Genomic DNA, 23,190 nt, shown 5'->3' on the forward strand with positions numbered 1-23,190 from the left:
TACATATATTTTAGATATTAATCCTCTGGCAACGTGCCCAACAGGCCTATTTATCCCTCAATATCCTGGTTTTCATCATTGTTCACCCTATTTTCTGCCCTGGAATCTACCATGTCTGGATGCATCAATGGGCTCCTTTTGCCCTGTTATTCCTGGTTAGGTTTGGCCAGTGGGAGCATAAGCAGGAGGTTAAAGGAGATAGGAGAGCGAAGTTGGGGTGTTTTTCATAGACCCCCTATCTGCTGGTGGCCCTGGGTAGATCCAAAGTTCCTGGGTCCTGCACCCTGGATTTTGGTAACTGCTGCCGCTCATGTCCCTTCAGACTTAAGTGACCTAATAGCTTTGTGGTTTTCCTATACTTCTTGTGTATTCCTAGTTCTTTTCTTGTGAATTAAAATTCTGTTCATTTTATCTTAAGGGTCCAGCTTGTTGGAAACTTCACACTGGGTATTTCCATATTTAGCTGCATTTGGGTACTATCCGCTAATTTCCTTCAATAACTGGTCATGTTTTCCCACACTGTGTTTTCTAATAGAATTCTTTTTCTGCTGTATGCTTAGCCATTGGTCTGTGTTCACTTGACTTTTTCTTTTCTCCCCAGAAATGTTATGTGATAATTTGCTTCCTAATTGAGCCTTTCATCTTTGTAGGCGCCCTTTGTCCAGGAAAAGGGAGTATTTCCTCAAGACTGTGTGGCTCTCTTAACTGCCCTAGTAGTATCATTTAACAACAGCTACCTATTAAAGAAAACCTCATAAGGTCCACATGCTTTCTGGAATTTACCTTTTTTGTTTTTGGATATGGCATGGTAGTCATGACGACATTGTTGACAATAATATTAGAATAAAACATTTTGTTAGAGTTATTCATTAGTAACTCTAAGCAAGTGTTTACTATGTGCCAAGCACTGTTATAAGGTATCCCCCACCCCGCCGCTCCGCACCCCGCCGCTCCGCACCCCTTGCAGTGCTTGGGATTGAAGCTAAGGCCTCATGCATTCTAGGCAAGTGCTCTACCACTGAGCTATATCCTCAGCCCTGTTACAAATCCTTTATAAACACAAACTGAATTTAATCTTAAGAAAGTAGTAAATAGGCAGATACTATAATTATTCACATGTTAATTTTTATAGATGAAGGAACTGTAACACAGAGAGGTTATGTAATCTGGCAAGGTTTTTCACTTAGTAAGTAGTGGATCTAGGATTTGATCCTAAACTGTCTCACTTAAGAACAGGGATTTTGTCTGTTTTATTGCTCCTAGAATCCCTAGTGCCTAGAACATTGCCTAGACTTAGTATTTCTTGTTTCTTTCTTTCTTTTTTAATTGTAGGCATACACAATACCTTTATTTTATTTGTTTATATGTGGTGCTGAGGATTAAACCCAGTGCCTCACACATGCTAGGTGAGCACTGCACCACAACCCAGGCCCTAGTATTTCTTAATAATTATTTGTTTAACAAATGTATAAACAGACTACTTGCTATACTGCAGAACTATCCTGGAGTGGGATTCTAAGTGTGGCTCTAATTTGTTACTTTCTTGGGCTAAAATATTGTTTGCTAACTAGAATGTTGCATTTCTATTAGCCTCTAGGCTCTACTTTGACCATAAGGGTATCTTAATACATTTTCTGTTGTGTCTGAATACCACATACTGTGTGATTTATAATGAATAGATGTTTATTTAGCTGGTAGTTCTGGGGGCAGGGAAATCCAAGACCATGGTCCCAGTTGATTTGCTCAGCATCTACTGAGGGCTTTCTTGATGCATTCTAACATGGAAGAAGGTATCTGTTATCAAGAGAAAGCTTGGATCTCTTTTTCTCTCCTATTAAAACCCTCATGACCTCATTCAATCCTGATTACTTCTCAAAAGCTTCACCTGCAGATAGCATTAACATATGATTTTGGAGATTGTTTTCAACATGTAAACTTTTGGCGGAATACATTCAAACCATAGAAAAGTGTAAAGGTGATGGCAGAGTTCAAATTGAGCTAACATTAACCTTGGTTTCTGTAAGGAGGACCAATGCTGACTCGTGCTGTCAACTCTGGGTCTCCAACATGCTAGGGACTTAGTGTTTTAATGTTCATATTTCATTCACCCATCTACGGACAACTTATTGTGATATTTGGAAGAACCTAATGCCTCTTCTTTCTATAAACTCTGCTTTGCATGGTTATTTTTCCAAAAATTGAACAGGTATATTATTTTGTACCTGCAAATATGATCTTTTGAATACGAGACGAGATGTGATCAAATATATCTGTGGCTATGATATTATCTTGTTAAATAGGGAAATAAGAAGAAACTTTCACTTGGGTAGAAATAGTATTATACTCTGATGAGACGAGAGCTTCTACTTCTTGGTCATTGAATGGACTGGATTGTTAATTTGAGTTCTTTCCTCTGTTTTCTGTTTGGCTGTTCCTGAGTCGGCTTGAATCGTAACTGGATTGGTGAAGTTGAGGAATCATGAAAGCTAAACTAGACTACAGGATTCTAATTTTGTTTGTTTATTTATTTTTATTATTTTTTGGGTACCAGGGATTGAACTCAGGGGCATTCAACCACGGAGCCACATCCCCAGCCCTATTTTGTATTTTATTTAGAGACAGGGTCTCACTGATTAGCACTTCGTTTTTTTTGCTGAGGCTGACTTTAAACTCTAGACCTTCTGCTTCAGCCTCCCGAGCTGCTGGGATTACAGGCCTGTCCCACCGCACCTGGAAGGAATCTAATTTTATAAGTAAACTATTTATTACATTGCTTAATAGCTCATTTTTCTCAGTAATTTGAATTTCTTATCAGCACTATATATCTTGAAAAGTTTACTTTTGATTGATTTGTTTTTTTTCTCCTGGTACTGGGGAAGATATTTTACCACACATACGTATCATTAGCCCTTTTTAAGTTCATTTTGAGACAGAATCTTGCTACGTTAAAGAGGTTGATCTTGAACTTGTGGTCCTCTTCTCTCAGCCCTCTAGTTGCTGGATTATAGGTGTGCACGCACCATGGTGCCTAGCATTGATTTGTTCTTATTACAATTAATGATGATGCTCACTGTAGTGTCCTGTTTCCTGTCTTTACTTACCAAAAAGCTAGTTTCTTTGTGCTAAGGCAAAAGTACTTCTGAAGAGGAAAATACAGCCTCTTTGTAGTAAGGATAAACGATGATATTTTATTTTATTTTATTTTTTAAAGAGAGAGAGATATGAGAGAGAGAGAAAATATTTTAATATTTATTTATTTTTTTTAGTTCTCGGTGGACACAACATCTTTGTTTGTATGTGGTGCTGAGGATCGAACCCAGGCCGCATGCATGCCAGGCGAGCGCGCCACTGCCTGAGCCACATCCCCAGCCCAAACGATGATATTTAGTTGTCATTTTCATCACAGATTAAAATATATCCCCAATACTTGGCAAATAGGCATCTATCAGAGATAATGTTTTATAGCGAGGGCAAGACATTTAGAAAATACCACAGAGAACATGTGCACCAACTATTTAAGCATAATGGTTAGCTGTGACCTCTCATTGTAACTTTAGTCTTGAAGTGATCACCAGTCTCTAAATCCATAGGGACCTATTTTTTAATATGAAGCTTAATGTAGTCTTTGGAAAAATAGAAGTTTATTATGCCACACCAGGAAGTGACTTGGGGAAGTCAAGTATTGGATACTAATTTTGGACTTATTAACTTTAGGTGACCACAAATATCTTAGGTGACCTTTATAAGAGGCTGTGCTGATTGATCATCAGCCTCTGTATTAACTTGAATCTTGAAATGATTACTCATTTTATAAATCCATAGGGTCCACTTTCTGAATATTTAGCCTAATGTATCGTGCTATAGGGCATTTAAAATGCTTCGATCTATTACTTGCAAATTTTGGTTCCAAAGGAAAAAAGACTTCCAGGAGGGAAAGTAAACTGTGGTACTATACAAGATTTGAATAAAGATGTAAACCCTAAAATATGTACTGAGATGAAGTTTCAGAAAAAAGGAATCTAGTTTGATCCCTCTTAATGTGTAATTAGGAATTCATATAGAAAGATGAGCTATTAAATAACTAAGTCAGACTTTAAATTGAGTAATTGATATAGCCTTTTGAAGTTAGGTAAATTTTCTCTTGTTTATGTATATGAAACTCATAAACATTTGAATTTGTACTCTAGCATTCAGTTGGTGACTGTAATATTGCAATTCTATGACTGCATGTAAAATAGAGTGATCAGGTAAAGTTATCACCTGTGTTCTTTCTCTATAGATGGTGATCCACATTTACCAAGGCTTTCTTTTCTTTTCTTTTTTTTTTTAAATACCAGGGATTGAAACTACAGATGCTTAACCACTGAGCCATATCCCCAGCCCTTTTAAATATTTTATTTAGCGACAGGGTCTCTCTGAGTTACTTAGGGCCTCTCTGAGTTGCTGAGGTTGGCTTTGAACTTGCAGTCCTCCTACCTCATCCTTCAAGTTGCTGGAATTATAGGTGTGTACCACCACAGCCGGCCCAAGAACCTTTTTTTTTTTTTTTCTCTTTGAGTAATTTCAGTAACAATGGGATATCAGAAATGCCCCCTTCTGGTCTTGCTTATTGTTGATATCACTTAACTGTTGCTTTGCATATGTTCTCAGCCTACCCAGTAGATACCATTAGTGGTAAGGATGCCAGAAACCTCAGATCCTTTTGTTGGATCAGTAATGGGGTATAAGAAATAGAAAAGGATTTTTTCATTTAAGGCTATATCTATTCAGAATATTATAATCATGGATTAAAATAATAGAGCATATGAACCTCAACTTTATGATTTAATGACTTGTGTACTGCTGAATTTTATTGGGCAAGGAAAGTTTGGTTCTGTGTTTTATGGTTCTGTGTCTTAGTCTTTGGGTTATCAAAGGTGGGGAGAGGAGTTCTGTACTTGTGAGAATAACTGGGTACATCCTCACCTAGGTGGTTTTGTATAGTTCATATATAACTATGTTATTCTGCTCCAGATTTCCCCAAACTCTTCTAATGTAACTTAACAAATCCTTATTATCTTACTTTGTTTAAATGTGTGTCAATATGATTTTTATATTTTGGTTTGCTGGAATAGGTACACATATCTATGTATAGTTATAATCAAGTTGCTAAGTAGTTTTATGTTTTACTGTGCTATGCTAGGTGCTTTACATGCATTATTCCGTTTATTCCCCCAAACAACAAAAGAGCTTCTGTTACTGCTCATATTTTACAGAGGGAGAAACTGAGCACAAAGTGTAAAATAAGGTCACAATAGCCAGGAAAAAGTAGACTAGGATATTTAAATCCAGATTTCTGTGATTCTAAAGCTCAAACACAACATATTAACTCATACTGTTTCCTTTGTGCTTAACTTTCAAGTCAGATTGTTAATGAAAGTAATGTGTCTGATAGGTAGAACTCTTAACTTTACTGCCTGTACCAGCAAATTTTCATGTGACTCTAACCCACATAAAGAATGCTCCAATTTCTTATTTTACTCTTGTAGGAACTGAAAGATGTGGGCCATCGTGATCAGATGGCCGCAGCTAGAGGAATCCTGCAGAAAAATGTTCCGATCCTGTATACTGCATCCCAGGCATGCCTACAACATCCGGATGTCGCAGCCTATAAGGCCAACCGGGATTTGATATACAAACAGCTTCAACAGGCAGTCACAGGCATCTCCAATGCAGCCCAATCTACCGCATCAGATGATGCCTCCCAGCATCAGGGTGGAGGAGGAGGAGAATTGGCATATGCTCTCAATAACTTTGATGTAAGTTACACTTGAGAGGAAACTTAAGACTCTCACCAATCTGCAAAAGATGACACTTAGATTTGTGATACAAGTAGAAGAATCATCAGTCTACTTAATCATAACTTGGTTTAAAGCATTTATCTTTTTTCTTAGCTTGGATTGAATTTCGGGATTCATTTTTGCAACAAGTATTTCCTATGAGGGCATTCTTCTTTTTTTTTTTCTTCCTTTTTTTTTTTTGGTTCTGAGAATTAAACCCAAGGGCTACATCTCCAGCTTCCCCTCCCCCCACTTAAAATTTTTTTTTAGTTGTTCATGGACCTTTATTTTATTTATATGCTGAGAATCCAACCCAGTGCCTCACACATGCTAGGCTAGTGCTCTGCCAATGAGCTACAACCCCAGACCTCCAGCCCTTTTTATTTTGAGATAAGGTCTCACTAGGTTGCTGAGGGCCTCCCTTACTTATTGAGGAAATCCTCAAACTTGTGATCCTCCTGCCTCAGCCTCCCCAGTCACTAGGATTAAGGATGTGTGCCATTGCACCTGGCTATGATATCATTCTTTTTTATTTTTTAATTTTCTTTTCAGATGTTAATGGACCTTTATTTTATTCATTTATTTATGTGGTGCTGAGAATTGAACCCAGTGCCTCACACATGCTAAGCAAGCCCTCTATCAATGAGCCCTAGTCCCAAGATCATTCTCTATTGAGGATATGAATCTAGTTCATTTTATCCAAGATTTTGACCTTCTGGAAGATTCATGAAAATATTGGAAATAGAGCAGCAATGTATGCAGAGGTTTTGTCCCCTAAGAGATCATGGTCTAGTGGGGTATATAGATATATCATAGTGACTGCTGCCATCTTAATCTTATTTGTCTGCCTAGATGTACTTCTCAGTGACTTTAATTTGAATCATGAACATAAAATTTAATCAAATGGAAGCAGATTTTGAAATTAACATAATACCACATATTGTGTATATATACAGCCCCGTGTATATGACTCTAATGTTAACTTCTTTGGTGGGTTTTGTTTTTAATTCCTACCCACACTGCTTCATGGCTTCCAGTAGATGGCAGCAGTTTAAGATTTCTTTTTTTAAAGGGTATTTTGTTTTGTTTTAAACCCAAGTGTTTGGGTAATTTTTCTTTTCTTTTTTTTTTTTTAAATTAAGGTAAAGGAAACCAATGTCCTTTCAGAATAGAAATATTCAGGATATAGAATCAATACAAGTAGAGTGTATTTTGTTTTTAACATTTTTTTCTTTGCATGTTTTCTTTGTCTGATCCTTTAGGCTTTGTCTTATCCTTTAGGCTTGGGTAACTGATCCTTGCTGGTGTGCGTGACTGATTTAGGATGGGCTTTTCATGAAGCATGAAGGCAGTGTTAAGCCTAAAGACCATGATATTAGAATTGAAATTTTACCCTGGACCCTTAAACATGAAATAAAATACCCATTTATAAGGAACTCTCTTACTGGAACTGTTGTTTTCTCCTCTTCCAATTTGACAGTATTAGGTATTTATCTCTTTCAAGTTAGTAGGGGTCACATTTTACCCTAAGTTATTAAGTAATATCACTTAATTTCTTAGAATCACTGTTTTTTTCATTTGTAAATGAGGGGTTGTCCTAAATGATCTCAGGCCCATTGTGGCTTCATGATTGTATTACAATTCTATGATCATCCATTCTTCATTTCCATTTGCCAGAAAGTATTTTGTATTCAGTTTTTAATCAGACAAATCCTGTAATACAAATTTGGTAAGAAAAATGGTTAAGTAAAATGGTGGATTAATAATAAATTTAATGTATTACATGTTCAATTTTAAAACTGAGGTTTCTTTGGAAGGAAAGGAAAAAATATTTACTCATTTGAAAAGATCAAGCTTTTTGTAGGAAAAAAATTTGGCATTTAAATTGAAATTAATATGGACATAATCCCTATAGTAGAAAAAAATTGGTATTTAAGTTGAAATTAATAAGGACATAATCCTTATAAAGAAAAATTAAAGCCAAAGTAATTTGCACAGAAGGTTACCATTGTGAGTGTAAATTGTACCAAGTGGGGACATAGATGGTCGAACTTGCACCTGTAGCTTACTTGTATTTAGACCACACTCACTGGCAAAACTGTGTTTAAGTGGAGTCAGGAGGGAAGGGGAGATGGCAAGAATTGGTTTTTAGTGGGGCAATTATACCTCTTGCTGTCTTAGTGCATACTTGTGGTCTTTGAGGAGGTAAGTTTCTAATTTAGACACAATAGGATACATTTGAGACCAAATTGTTTATAAATCTTGATTAGATGTATAAGGAGAGAAGTAGATGGAAATTAATTTAATAAATGCATTTCTTTCTGAAATTTTGTGACAGAAGTCAATTTTGTTTTTATTTTTAAATATTTTTGTGTAGAACAATTTTGATACTCATGTAGCAGTTTTATACTTTGAATGTAAGAAAGATAAATTATTTTTATAATTCTTATTTGATAATATGAATTACTAATACAGACTGACCTTTAGCTGTTTAGAAAAAGTAGTGTGAACATAATACAGTTGTAATTGCATTTGTGGTATACCTTACTGCTTGGCTGGATAGTGCCTTTTTTGAAAAGTGATTTATCATAGCCCAACTTATAGGATGGATCTTTAGCTACCAAGAAGAATAACTTTCTATTGGGTATTAGAATTAAATCTTGATATTCCTAAACACTTCCCCTTTCCTTGAATGATAAAGGGAACAGAGATGAGCATTTATATTCAATAATACTTTCTTGACAGAAACAAATCATAGTGGACCCCTTGAGCTTCAGTGAAGAGCGCTTTAGGCCTTCCTTGGAGGAGCGCCTGGAAAGCATCATTAGCGGAGCTGCCCTGATGGCTGACTCGTCCTGTACACGTGATGACCGTCGTGAGCGGATTGTGGCAGAATGCAATGCTGTCCGCCAGGCCCTGCAGGACTTGCTCTCAGAGTATATGGGCAATGTGAGTGTCAGAACCTTTCTTTAACGTAAGATAGTTGTGTCTGAGGAATTTTTCTATCACATGGTGAATATGAGATGTATTAACTATTAATTTCAAATATTTCTTTTTTTGGGGTGGGTCAGATTTTTTAAGGAGTGGCTAAATAATTTTCTAAGTCACTCTTTCCTCTCCGTAGTTTTACATGGAAAAATTTATACTTAAAGAAATCATATAGTGAGTACCTATATATCCTTTATCTAGACTCACCAATTAATGTGTAGGTACATTTGCTTGTGTGTGTATAAAAACAAATACACCCTTGTTCTCTGAAACATTTGGAAGTAACTTGCATACATTGATTTTCCACCTCCACCCATTTCAGCATGCATTTTCTAAGGATAATGACCTATATTATTCTATACCACTAAAATTTCCTTATTGTAACTCGATGGTCAGATAAGTTTGGGCAAGAGCAAATGGTGAAAAATCCATTTCTTAAATGATTGTGGTTTATGAAGCTTTTTTCATGAACCGTATAGAACACTGTAAGCATGTATAATTTTTAGAGGCAGACTGGGTAATGTTTTTGAATTTTTAAGGTTTGTAATTAAAAACAGTGCTGTGAAATTTGACACTTGATTTTTTTTTTTTTTTGGCCATAGAATATATTGTACTTGTTGGTTTTTCTCTGTTATCCTGTCTTTCTTTTTCCTTCCTAGGTATTTTTGTCTTCTAGTTCAGTTATTTAATGTTAACTTAAGGCACTGTAGTTTAGATCAAGTACCCAATAATTTGCTGATATAAGGAAGGAATAAGTTAAATAAAAATTATATAAAATTATTCAAAAACATTTTTTGGTACTGGGAATTTACCCCAGGGGTACTTTACTATTGAGCCACATCCCCAGCTCTTTTTATTTTTCATTTTGAGAAAGGGTCTCACTAAATTGCTGAGGGTCTCGCCGAATTGCTGAAGCTGGCGTCAAGCTTGTGATCCTCCTGTCTCAGCCTTCTGAGTTGCTGGGATTACAGGTGTGTGCCACATCTGATTATAAAAAGTTATTTTAAAGAGAAAATGGAAAATGCAAGTTAGCTGTCATCACTACAGGTTCTGTTTTGCCTATTTATAACTCTTTGGAGAAAGACCTTGATCCTTTTTTCATTTGTTCATTTGATATACTTCTTGTTTGAATGGGTAATGTTGAGTCATAATGGAATTTCTAGGGTGAAGATGAATGCCTTCCTGTGTTTATTGTGTTTCTACCGTATTGTGAAATTAGTGAATCGTATTGAATCATTTTAAATCATTGCTATGTTTCGATCATATTAGAGATTTAGTAGATAAAAGGGAAAAAGTGATTGATAGGTCACTGGGAATGTAGGGCACATTTAAAAATCCATATTAATGCTTGAAAATTAGAAAATATGAAAAAATGATGGGTTGAAGAATGGCTTACAGTTGTTGGAGTCATAAATGGGAGAGCAAGGACTCATAGTATATATGTGGATCTGTTGTTCTGTGTAATGCTGGAAGTGGTGCAGAAGTGCCCAATACATTATGATTAGGAAACTGCTTTAAAAAACAGCCTTTGGTGAGGAAGAGAATGTGATAAATCTGCAGAGCTTCCTAACCCATCTATAAGACTAGTACTGGGGTTGCTCAGGCTCTCTGGCCATTTACTGCATTCATGAGTAACTTTCTGGCTTTTCCCTAGAATGTTATACAAATCCCTGTAGTACTTGGTCTTCATACTATAAATGTAGGAAAAGGTGTGGAATACTAATTTATACTGAAAACATGGAGCCTCTAATATAGCACTCTTTTTTTAAAAAATAAAGATGGACACAATATCTTTGTTTTACTTATTTTTTATATGGTGCTTAGATCGAACCCAGTACCTCACAAGTATGAGGCAAGCGCTCTACCGCTGAGCTATAACCCCAGCCCCTAATATAATACTCTTAAGCAAAAAAAAAAAAAAAAAAATTGAACCATGCTTGATGGTTGTGTCTTATTGAAATATAAGTACTATGGAGGGTGTCTTGAAAGAAATCTTCTTGAGATTCAGAAATGTATTTTAGGAGTTGGTTTCCAGTTATGTTTCTCCTAATGGTAAGAATCTTTAGTTTCCTTTTTATTTATTTGTGTAAAATGAAGAAACTTCAGTCTTCCAAGAAGCAGTGGAGTGAGGATAAAAGGGCTTGAAGGCAATGGTATTCACTCAGAAGAGAGCTTAGAGTGGTAAAAGGGTCTGAAGAAACAGAAGCAACTGAGGATAGATTTTTTTGCTTATTTGTGAAGCATTTAGAAACAGACTCTCTAGTGACAATCAGAACATAACTGGCCATCTCTGCCTGTCACTCAGTTCACATACTCAATGTGAAATACATGCAAAGCAGTGTTCTCGACACCATGTAAGAGAAGAAATGAGGCTGTGACCCCTCCTGTCTGGAATAGGCAGAGTCTCTGTAGGGTGTTTAATGGGAGTGTCATCACAACTAAAGTGCCATGGGAATTGCAAGGAGTAGGGGATTATTTCTAGCTGGGAAATCCAAGAGGCTTCCTAGGAGATACACACACACACACACACACACACACCTTTTTTTTTTTTTTTTTTTTTTTTTGGATGTTGGGTATTGAACCCAGTGGTGCTTAACCACTGAGCCAGGTCTCCAGTCCCCTTGCCCCACTTTAAATTTTATTTAATTAGAGACAGGGTCTCGCTGAGTTGCTTCTTGCTTCACTAAGTTGCTGAGACTGTCTTTGAACTTGCCTTTGAACTTTGAACTTGCCATCCTTCTCCCTCAGCCTTCCGAGTGTTTGCCTGGCAGATTTATATACTTATGTTTGAATTCTACCTTAAATTTTAAAATAATGGTTTAATTTAATTTTATCATTTCTGTTGAAAAATATTAGACAAATAATTACCATATGTGGAGAATTTAAATGACCTGCATTAAGCATGCTTTTACTGAGAGGTACTCAGTAAAAGCATGCTTAATGAGCTCATGCTGACTTGTTCATTATGGGGATCTATGTAGACCAAGTGATAAAGTCTAGAAAGGCTGTCCTATTTGCACTGTTTCATTCTTTGGATTCTCTAGTTAATATCATTTTTATAGACGTATCCTTGTCATAATCTCTTGAGTTTTTGTTTTTCCTTCCGTTATATCAGTTACCAAGTTCCACTAGTTTTTCTTATGAGGCAGTGATGCACATTAGAATTCCAGGGGAACCTTAAAAATCCTGATGTCTGGGGGCTGGGGATAAAGCTCAGTTGGTAGAGTGCTTGCCTTGCATGCCTAAGGCCCTGGGTTCAATCCCCAATGCCAACAACAACAAAAAATCCTGATGTCTGGGTTATACCCCAGATCAGTGAATTCAGAATCTCCGGATCAGGGTCCAGATAACAGCATTTCAAAAGCTTTCAGGTGACTCCATTTTGTAACTGAGGTAGAGAAGCTGCTCTATTTATTCTATTTGTTTATTTCTATCCATTACCATTGCCTTACTTGAAGATTTCCTCACTTTCTCTGTTTCCCTACCTCATTTGGCCTGCTTAGGCTAGGCCAAGCTCATGTCTTCAGTAGGACATTGTTCATTGTATTCTTGAGATTCCTTTTCTTCCTGTTTAATTCTAATCTGCTCTTCCTCAAATTCCCACATTCCCTCTCCTCTCTTGTCATTTCAAATTGAACTATCCTACATTATTTCTTTGGTGCTTGAAGTTTTGTATCTAATTATGTACTTCCTTGAACTTTCTCTTAATTATATTTCCTTTTCCCATATTATTTCTGCAAAAAGGTTTTTAAGCTATTGGAAGACTGAACTCTAAAATTTTACTTTCATGGTTAGTATAATGCTAGAAGAAGTACTCAGTAAAAGCATGCTTAACGAACTCATGCTGACTTGGGAAAGTGAATAAAATGAACAATTTTGGATATTCATTGTGCTCAGGATACCATATTGGAAGAAAAAGCTAAAGATTTTGCCCTTATGGGCTTTGCATTCTAGGAGGGTGGCAAGGATCTCAGTAGTTTACCTCAATTTCCATAATCTTCTATTATACAGATGGTATTTTTAGAAAAAAATTTAAACTAAATAATCTGAAATAGCAATTAGTGAATGAGATATCTTAGATCAGGTTGGAGTAAATTCCTCAAGTGAAGATCAGATTTCTTTTCAAAGGCTCCAAAGAGTCAGGAGACCAGAGCATTAATGTTTCTGTTGGCATTATGGTTTGAAGAGTTGAAGGGTAGTTAGGTAGTTTTGACTCCATATCTAATTAACTGTGTAGGCGTGATATTAACGTAAAGTTAATACATTTAACTGAGGTCTCAACTTAACATAATAGAAATTCCACCCTTCAGTGGGTGAATTCTTGTAGTTTTATAAATGATTATCTAGTTTCCTTGAAATGAAATTTGGGTTATTGTGGTCAAGTTTAATTTGCTTCTGGTCTATCAGCCTAAAGTTGATCTAGGTTTGAGATTTCTAGAGAAGGAAAAGCAGTTTTGAATGTATGTCATAGTCTTAGAAGGCTTAAAAGTGAAACAGATTGAAATTAAAATGAAATGTAATTAAATTTGAAAATAGTTGTTACCGTTTTATTCCATATAGAAGCCTAAAATATTTATTAAACCAGGGTTTACAATTTACTGTCATGTTAAGGAGTTAAAATTTTTTTTCTTTGAATATGTAGCTGATTAGTAGTTGCCCAGTTGTGTGTTGAAATGTTCTCTGGAGTTATTTCAGTACCTATGAAAAACCTTCTGAAGGATCTTACACTTTGTACAGCTGAATTCTTTATCTAATAGTTGTCGTTGTGCTAAAGGGGATGTTGACCTTGCTATGCACCTTTCTTCCTTTTTAGAGTATGTTTTTCTAATAGTAGAACTTATTGAACCAAGTTTGTTCCTGTTATTATACCCTTCAATTCCTGACTCCTCTTAAAACAAATGCTACCTCCACTGATCTGAAAATGCTTAACACAATATCTGAAACATAAAGGACCCTTGATCTTTGAAATGAATTCCGTTTGGTTTTTACATCATCAGTCTTGAGACCCGTTTTGGTAATGTGACTGGCTGGAGAGTTAGGACTTATAATTGGTGAGAACAAGCACCTCGGTGGACTTGAATAGCTCTAGCTCTGTGCTATTCAGTATGTTAACCATTAGTCCAATTTAGCTATTGAGCACTTGAAATCTAATGAGTCCAGGTTGAGATGTGCTGTGAGTATAAACTATACACTAAATTTCAAAGACTTAGTATCCAAGAGAATGTAAAATATCTCATTGATAATATTTGAGATATGTTGGATTAAATAAAAACTTAATCTTCCTATATTTTTATTATGGTTAATAAAAAGTTAAAATTGTATACATGGCTTATTTTTCTGGCTTACATTATATTTTTGTTGGCTAGTTCTAAGTATTGAGTAACCAACCAGCTAAGGTGAGTAGATGAGCTTAGCATCGACTTCTTCATTGAAATTCCAGAGTGGTATGGGAATCTTTGCATAGTAGCCATTATAGCTTGTATTTCTTTATTCTTAAAATTGTAATATAGGCAGAACAACATTAATACCATTTAGGATAAGGATGGTAAGGATAATGTTGCTTAAGGATACATTTTCTCTTTGTTCTTTCCCCAAAACATTAGTGGTTGTAGGATCTCAAAAGAAGAATGCAATATTGACATTTTAAAAATTGGACTGAACAATATTTGAGGCATTTGATTATGAGAATATATCTGGTACGAAATTTTAATTTGATTTGGTAATAATTTGATATGGAATGTATGAATAATGTGCAGATAATGTTCACTTCCAAAGATCTTTTGAAAAGATATATTGTTATCTTAGGGAAGCACTCAATTTAGATGCTAATCCCTTCTCAGTTTTGCAAATGCTTTCCTGGAATCACTTTAGCATAGCCTGAGCTTCCCAGTCTTTGAAGGACTCTCTGAGGAGCTTGTTACTTCATTATTGTGTGTCTACCTTTTTTTTCTTCAAAATTAGAATATTTTTTTCCAATTGTAAAAGTTTTGTATTCATTATATAATCCCACTCATCTTTGTGTATAGCATTTCAGACTTAATTTTAGATGTATGCGTGTATGTATACTTACACCTAATCTTTTCTAACCTTTCCTTCATTTTTACTGCATTGTTAGTAAGGATTATCAGTACTATTACACTGCTTACCATCCATAAATAACCCCATTATCCAGATGTGATTTGAGCTCGGATCTGTATAACTTAAAAAATCTGAGCTTTTAATAATTTTACCCTTGTGCATCTTTCCAAGTCAACAAATAGGATTTCACATTTTTCCTTAATGGCTGCTGAGTTTTCCCTGAACTTAAATACTCTGTATTAAATAAGTTTTATCCATGTCTGGTATAGCTGCTTGAAGTGAGCAGAGCAAACAAATAAACAAAACAAAACAACAAAAACCCTTTTAAGAAAAACCTCCTTTGCTAGATTCCCTGGTGATACTTGAGTTCATAGATGTTTAAATTGGCTCTGTCAGGTGAAGCTACAGGGATTGAATTTTGTTGTACGTCAATACTATGATTTTGTTTGAATTGTTTCCTGCAATACTTTTGGCTCAATTTATTTTTGGTGTTTTTTGTTTGTTTGGGGTGAGTGGTAGGGATTGAACCCGTGGCTTTATACATATCAAGCATGTGCTGTACCAATGAGCTGTATCCTCAGCCTTCTCACCTGTATTGGTAGTCCATAGTTCCATAGCTGTGCTTAAAGATAATTTTATTAATTTGTAAAGGTAATCTTTTCTGTGGGCTGCCTAGCATATTTAGGAAACTTTAGATACAAATAGATGTTGTATTGAATGCAAAGTTTGAGCATGTGTAGGACTTGATTCTTTTGCCAGACCTGTGTTTATTTTACTTCTGTTTTTATTGTGTGTTTAAGGTATATACAGTGATACTTTCATATATAGTGAATGATTATTACAGCCAAGCCATTTAATATATTTATTATCTCACTGGGAGATAACACACACACACACACACACACACACACACACACACACACACACACACACACACACACACACACACACACACACACACACACCAAGCCCTAAAATCTACTCTCATAAAAGATCTCTTATATGCAATATTATTCTCATCCTGTAGATTAGATCTTCCAATTCATTTATGCTATATAACTACAACTTTGTGTTTTTACATAAATTCTTCCCACCTTTTTACTCCGTTTTATTTTCATATGTGTGTCGTTTATTAGATTCCACATGAGAGAAATCTGTGCCTATCTTACTTTGCTTAGCTTTCTCCAGGTTCATCTGTGTTCTTTATAGCAGCATTTATTCAATTAAGAAACTCCATTTTTCAAGAATTAAATGTATTGTTTTCTTATGGTGCAAGATGAGGAGTTTGAAAGACCTTCTTACTCTGAGGAAGATGTTTTAAACCCGTTATATTTTGTGTTGCTTTTCTAAGAGGTTTGAGGTACTTTCTGTTTATGCTACCCTGGCATTATGAATCACAATATTTAACAGGCATGTTCTTAATTTTTTATACACAGAAAGATGCATGCTTATGTATTAGTTGAAATGGTGCTATCTTAATGGAGCAATATAGAATGGTCTTTTGATGGTGCAAACATGGAAGCTTGCCCAGTGTTAGGCTGCAGATGAATAGGGTTTTAGCCATCTTCTGATTACTGTTAGACTGTCCTTGATATCACTTTATGCTCTTTAGCTGACAGGAAGAGTTGGAAAGATTTTATATTTAAAAAGTGTTTCTGGATTAAAAGGTAATTGCCCCTAAATACATTAGAATATTAGTAATGGTCTCTAGGTGATAAGATGATTGGCAGTATAATTTTTAAAAAATCTTTCCCCACATTCAAAAAAGTGTTTTGTATGGATAATGTAACAAAGTTTTAAAATAAACTTAGACCTTTAGGTTTTTGTGTCTTTATTTTTAGGTTTTATTTATAACCATATACTGAATTCATGGTCAGAGAATTACAGGTTGAGTATCTCTTATCTGAAATGCTTGGGTCTAGAAGCGTTTCTGATTTTGGAGTGGTTTTTTTTTTCCCCCAAACAAATATTTTAGCTGTTGTTGAACACAATACCTCTATTTTATTCATTTATTTTTATGTGGTGCGAGGATGGAACCCAGGGCCTTCCATGTGCGAGGCAAATGTTCTACCGCTGAGCCACAACTCCAGCCCTGATTTTGGAGTTTTGGGATTTTTGGAATATTTGCATAACTTTACAACTTGAACATTACTACTATAAAAATCCAAAATCTGAAATGCTCTAAAATTTGAAAATTGCAGTTTTGTTTTTTTTTCAGAGTAGGGACGCTCAACTTGCATTAAACTTTCTTTTCTTTTTTTTTTTTTAAGAAAACTTTAAAAAATATTTTCTTATAGTTGTTGATGAACCTTTATTCATTTATTTATATGCGGTGCTGAGAATCAAACCCAATGCCTCATACATGCTAGGCAAGTGCTGTACCACTGAGCCACAACCCCAGCCCTCTTTTTTTTTTTAAAAAAAGAACTTTTTTCTTATTAATATTGATTCTTCCTTTTGAGGCAAAACATAATTTATTCAAGAATACAGAACTTTAAAGTTAGAATTTTTAGCTTTCTTCTTCTTCTCCCCCTGCCCCCTCTATCCTCCCTCTTCTTTCTTCTTTTTTTCCCTTGTGGTACTGGGGATTAAACCTAAGGCCTTAGACATGCTAGGCAAGAACTCTAATAATGAGCTGTATCTTCAGCCCAGGAAGTTAGAATTTGGAAGTGACATCAAGGGTTGACAGATTATAGTTCTTAAGTCAGGTCTGGACTTGTGCCTGTTTTTATTTAAAAAAAAAAAAAAATATATATATATATATATATTATTGGAGATAGCCGTGTCCATTTTTTTTTTTTTTAATTTATCACCTGTGGCTGCTTTAAGTAATCACAAACGATACTGTATGGTTCTCAAAGTCTAAAATAATTCCTATCTGGTCCTTTGTAGAAGTTTGACAATCCTTAATCTAGTAGTTCATCAACTGATTCTTTTGAAGGTTTTAAAAATACAAATTCATTTTTTTAATGGATATAAGACTATTGAAAGTATTTATTTCTTCTTTTGAGAGTTTGTGGCTTTCAAAGAATTGGTCCATTTTATTCATTTAGACAAATTTTATAAGTATAGTTCTTTTTTTTTTTTTTTTTTGCCTTATTCCTAATGTTTGGGATTTGTGTCTGTATTCTCTATTTCATGCCCAGGGCTTTTAGTTGCATTCACTGGGAAAGATTCAGTAGAATGCGTTTGTTCTACCTTATCCCAAACCAAAACTAAGCCTGAAACTAGTCAATTAACTTGGCCATTAATATTTATGAATGAACAGTTAGGTCTAGAACTCAGGCTTCAGATTCATTGTTCAGAGCTGCTGGTGATGATCTTCAGATGTGATGCCATGGACTTGGGCAATAAGTTGTTTGTTTCTTTATGTAGTACTCATTAAACTTTGATCAAGTAACCTGCTCAGGGCTGCTTTCTTAACTGATAATGGGATTATTAATAGGTAACCAACTAACTGACCTTGTTAAAATGTACAGAGAACTACTCAGTGGATAAATATATTAGAAAGGATATGATGGGTGATATTATTTTAAAAATATCAAAATGTCTTGAAACAGAACCAAAAAAGTATAGGAAAGAACTGGGTGAACAGGAAGTTGGTTCCTGACTCTTGTGATAAGTCCTTTTCAGATTTCTATGTCTGTTCCATTGCTTGTTCTCTGCCCATCATGAAGAGCCAAAGTGACAGTCTTTTTCTTCCAGTCTACATGGTCTTATAGTTGAGCATCTCATCCCAGCCGTTGTAGAACAACCCATGCCTAATGCATGAGGACCAGCTCTAATGTGCCAGTGAGACAAAAGGAAGAGGCAGATAGATGAAGGACTGTACTAAGTGCAATTTACTGGGGACCCTTACCAGTGGAAGTATGGTCCAGGGTGGCAACGACTAGTCGGATCCCTGAAACTTGGGTCAGAAAGAGGAGCATATATATGGATTAGGACAAAAGTGACTTCATCTTAGCGGAATATTCCTGGTTTATCTTTAAAGCTAATACAGAGAATTAGGCACATCTCTAGAGCTAGGGTCTGGTTGTAAAGCCCCACATAGCCCTGAGTTTTGTCTGTTTGTTGGGAAACTATGCAGGAAAAACTTGCTAGAGTTATTCTGAGGCAATCATGGTACTTTATGACTCAATGTGGCTACAGTCATGTTAAGCAAACCTATACAACAGCTAATAATAATAAAATTATCTCCTTACCACTTTTGTTGGGTTGTTGGTGGTGTGGATGTCATATTTGATATTAACCTACAAATATAGAATGTTATACAAATTGGTATTATTTTAGGAAATGTTCTTCCTTGTTCTTTTTGGCCCAAGGTGGCCTTTACTTTTGTTATAGTTGTCATGTAATCATAAATATTATGGTTATTTAAATGTAGCAAACTAATAGTTTTAGAAAGTTATTTATTTGAACTAGAATGCCATATATGACAAATATGTAAAACTAAAAGCTTATCATAACTTTCTCCCATAATTTTTATACTCATTGATCATCAAAAATTTATATTTATTTTTTAAATAATTAGTTATCTTAGAGGACTTAAGGTGACTATGGTAGTTTAAAGATTAAACTGAGTTTGTATATGTATTTTTCTTGCTCTCAATAATGTTGTTTGCTTGCTTGTTTGTTTAGCTCCCTCTACCCTCCACACCACCAAGATATAATTATTTTTAGAGATGCCATTCAGTGCTTTTCCTGATAAGAAATTCATGGCAAATTATTTTAAAAATATCAAAATGGGTGATATTATTTTAAAAATATCAAAATGCCTTGAAACCAAACCAAAACTAAGCCTGAAGCTAGTTACTGAGTACTGAGTTACCAAACTGTCCTTGCCAGGGTTAATTGTAGAGCTCCATCTTCCGGGAAATTTCTTCCTCTCTGACTTTTCAGGCTTGTTATTGAAAGTTACCACTTTTATATTTCTTAGTCACAATACAGAACCAGAAGAGCAAAAGTCTGTGGAATGTAATGGTTTCCTTCTCCGAGTGAATGTCTGTGTTCTTTGTTTATTTTGGGCTAAATCTGTGTTCACATCTGATGACTGCTAATTAAGGATTGCTTGCCAATCACTAAATAGCTTATTTATTTTAAAGTAGAATATTGGATATATAGAACCCAAAACATTAAACACTATTTTTGTTTGGTCCTTCTCTAAAAGTAGCACTAGGGCCTTTTCATAATGGCATGGTTTGAAAACTTATAAAAAAAATAGGTCCCCTTGACTTGCTTTATGCTAAAAGGACATCTGGACAGTAAATTTGTCTCACAAATTATTTTCAGATGTGTTGAAATGATTGGCCTCCTGCTCTGTCTGGTTTACTCTGACTGCAGATATTCTGATTTTTTGGTTTTGTGATTTTTTTTTTTGCAGTTTATAGTAGTCTACCAAGTAGAATGCAGTGTGACATCTGATATCAAAACTTCTTGCTAATTATCCTTTAAATTTATTACTGGAAAATAGTTGTCTTAAATTACTTCTCCCTCCTTTGAGAATTATTGCTGTTGTAACATGAAAGTCATCTTCTAGGAGTGAAAGATTAATATTTCTGTTTGTCCTTGTTCTTATGATTATACAAATGTTGTTTGTTATTTCCTGGTATAAAATGACCTGAAATAATTTTATAAGAAAAATCATAAATATTTGATCAGTGATATTTAACTGTAATCTTTGAATTATACTTTTATTTAGTGATTTCCATTGTATAAAGGATTCCCCTTACTTGTAAAGTTCTTAGTTGAGGAAATAGATTGAAAATTTTAGGAAGACATTTGTTGGGTTTTTCTTTTTCGAGGTGATTTTATATTTTGTAACATTCAGAAATTTTAAAATTACACAAATTTCAATTTTTAAAATTAAAATTTCTAATCAGCTTTTGAAAAATGGACTTCATTGGCTGGCTTTTTTTATTATTTTATTATGCCAAACTATAGAGACTAAAGTCACACTGTTTTTTAGAGAGAGAGAATTTTTTAACATTTTTTTTTTAGTTTTCGATGGACACAACATCTTCATTTTATTTTTTATGTGGTGCTAAGGATCAAACCCAGCGCCTCGTGCATGCCAGGAGAGTGCGCTACCGCTTGAGCCACATCCGCCGCCCCACACTGTTCTTTTCAGGTTTTTTTTTTTTTTCCCCACAGTCATTGCAAAATTAATCATTTTCTTAAAACCACTTTAAATCAAGAATTATCATTAATTTTAGGGTTATGTTAATAAAAACACTGTATGGTTTGGGTTTAAGGTTTTGGCCTTAGGAAAAGAGTATCTAACATTCTTTAAGGCCCCATTAAAGGAAATTCTCCTTAACTCCTGTGATTTGACACGATTTGCACATCTAAGTATGAATATACATTTGGGGGGAATGGTCCATATTATAAGACAATCCCTTATAAAGAAACATGGTGTATTGGATTTATTTAAAAATATTACAGTAGTAGTACATGCCAGTAATTACAGCAACTTGGGAAGCTAAAACAGGAAGAAGCCATCCTTGGCCATTTAGTGAGGCCTTGTATCAAAATAAAAAATGGAAAGGGTTGGGGATGTACCTCAGTGGTAGAACACCCCTAGTTTTAATCACGAGTACCAACAACAATAACTCTAGCAAAAATGAAAACAAAATAAAAAACTAAAGGAAAAGGGCAATGAAACAAGAAAGCAGAAAGTGGATGGCTATTGAAGTTCGGTGATAGTTATATGAGGCATTTCATTGACTTTTCTCAATCTTTTGGGGTATGTTTGGAAAGTCCCATAATAAAAGATAAGTAAGGGATATCTCTTATCATCATATTAGATGCTATATTAACACCCTTCAAGGGTATTTGTGTATTTTGCAACTGCTGGCAGACATTATTTTATCTCACCTATTCCTCTGTTTACTGCTCAGTTCATGGTGTAGCTAGTGCCTGTAATGTTTCTTAGGCCAGTTAGATTCTCTTGGGAATTTGTATGGGTAAATAATAGAAAAATAAAATCTTAAGATTGGCAACTTTCTTCTAGGGTGGATTTAGACTTTGATACATTTCCTCAGGTTGAAGAAAATAATCTGTAAAAGTAGAAGAAAACTATTCCATTTAGCCTCTAGACAGCGACACATTAAGGATTAATGACAGCCAAAAGAAAATGTCAGACACTAAGCTAGTCTATTCTCTTTTGGCAGCTGAGAATCTGGTGAATCAACAGCATGTGTATTTAAGTAGGTGGAGGAAAAAAGTGTCTAACATTCTTTAATTCCCCATTAAATCAGCACATTTGGACTTGGAGCCTGTTTCTACTTTTTTAAACCCAAGAAAGCATTTCCATAGAATAAAGGTGCTTATTTGTTTTCATGTAGACAACATGGGAAAGGAGACATTTTAAAATGTATTTATATATGTTGTTTTTTATGTATGTATGTTTGATTGATGGTAAATGCAAAGAAGTGGTACATTTTGTATGTGTGAGAGTCATACTTAAAATTTTTGATTAACTTGGTCAGCATTTTCACAAACAGGAATTATCAGAACAGAGAAGGGATACATTTGGTGCTGGAGATAGAAGAACAAATCTAGAGTGGCTATCTACTAAAAATTACTTTAAAGGACAAAATATTTTTAGAGCTTTTTAGCTTATAACCAAGCATTATCACCATGTCTACTTACATATATGTAGAGATGTGGGGGGAGTGATAGATAAGGGTACAAGATTTCATTTTGTGAATATGCTCTGAAATTCACTGATAAGAGTTGCACATATCTGTGAATACACTAAAAACATTGTACACTTTTAACAAGTGAATTATATATGATATATGTTAGTGTATGTTTTGAATGTGTATCTTTTTTTTCTTTTGGCGGTGGTGCTGGGGTTTGAACCCAGGGTCTTGTGCATGCTAAGCAAGCACTCTACCAACTGAGCTATATCCCCAGCCCTTGAATGTGTATCTTCATGAAGCTATTTAAAAATATTCACATGCTTTTTCATATTTATAAATATGTATACTAATGATTTGATGTGTATTTAAAATTATATTTTTTGTAAGAGTTCAGATAATGTGTTCATACTAAATGAAGTTGAATATTTTCTCTATTTTAAAATATAAATTGGCCCTTGTATGTTATTGCCATCAGAATTACATATTCTGTGTTAAAAGTCTGTATTGTGCACAAAGGTCACCTCTTTAATCTTTGGGCTTTGTTTTTGGTCTCCAGTTTTCTGTGGCTACTTCATTTATATTGTAAAAATTATTCATTAAGGATTGCTGAATCAAAAATAGTTCAAAAACTCAGAAATCAAAATAGGCTAATTATTCTTATT

The 23,190-nt window shown here is 34.8% G+C and overlaps 1 protein-coding gene across 2 annotated transcripts in view; it reads left to right on the top strand.

The window, feature by feature from the left end:
• The window catches only part of Ctnna1 (catenin alpha 1), a 167,085-nt gene that overhangs the window by 58,247 nt on the left and 85,648 nt on the right, over nucleotides 1-23,190 (top strand). For both annotated transcript variants that reach the window (XM_005327262.5, XM_013359554.4), the window contains 2 exons: nucleotides 5,529-5,798; nucleotides 8,565-8,768. In XM_005327262.5, the coding sequence (XP_005327319.1) occupies nucleotides 5,529-5,798; nucleotides 8,565-8,768 (474 nt within the window). The remainder of the gene's footprint in view (nucleotides 1-5,528; nucleotides 5,799-8,564; nucleotides 8,769-23,190) is intronic.

Source organism: Ictidomys tridecemlineatus, chromosome 1 (genome assembly GCF_052094955.1).
Source record: "Ictidomys tridecemlineatus isolate mIctTri1 chromosome 1, mIctTri1.hap1, whole genome shotgun sequence".
Classification (NCBI taxonomy): Eukaryota; Metazoa; Chordata; class Mammalia; order Rodentia; family Sciuridae; genus Ictidomys; species Ictidomys tridecemlineatus.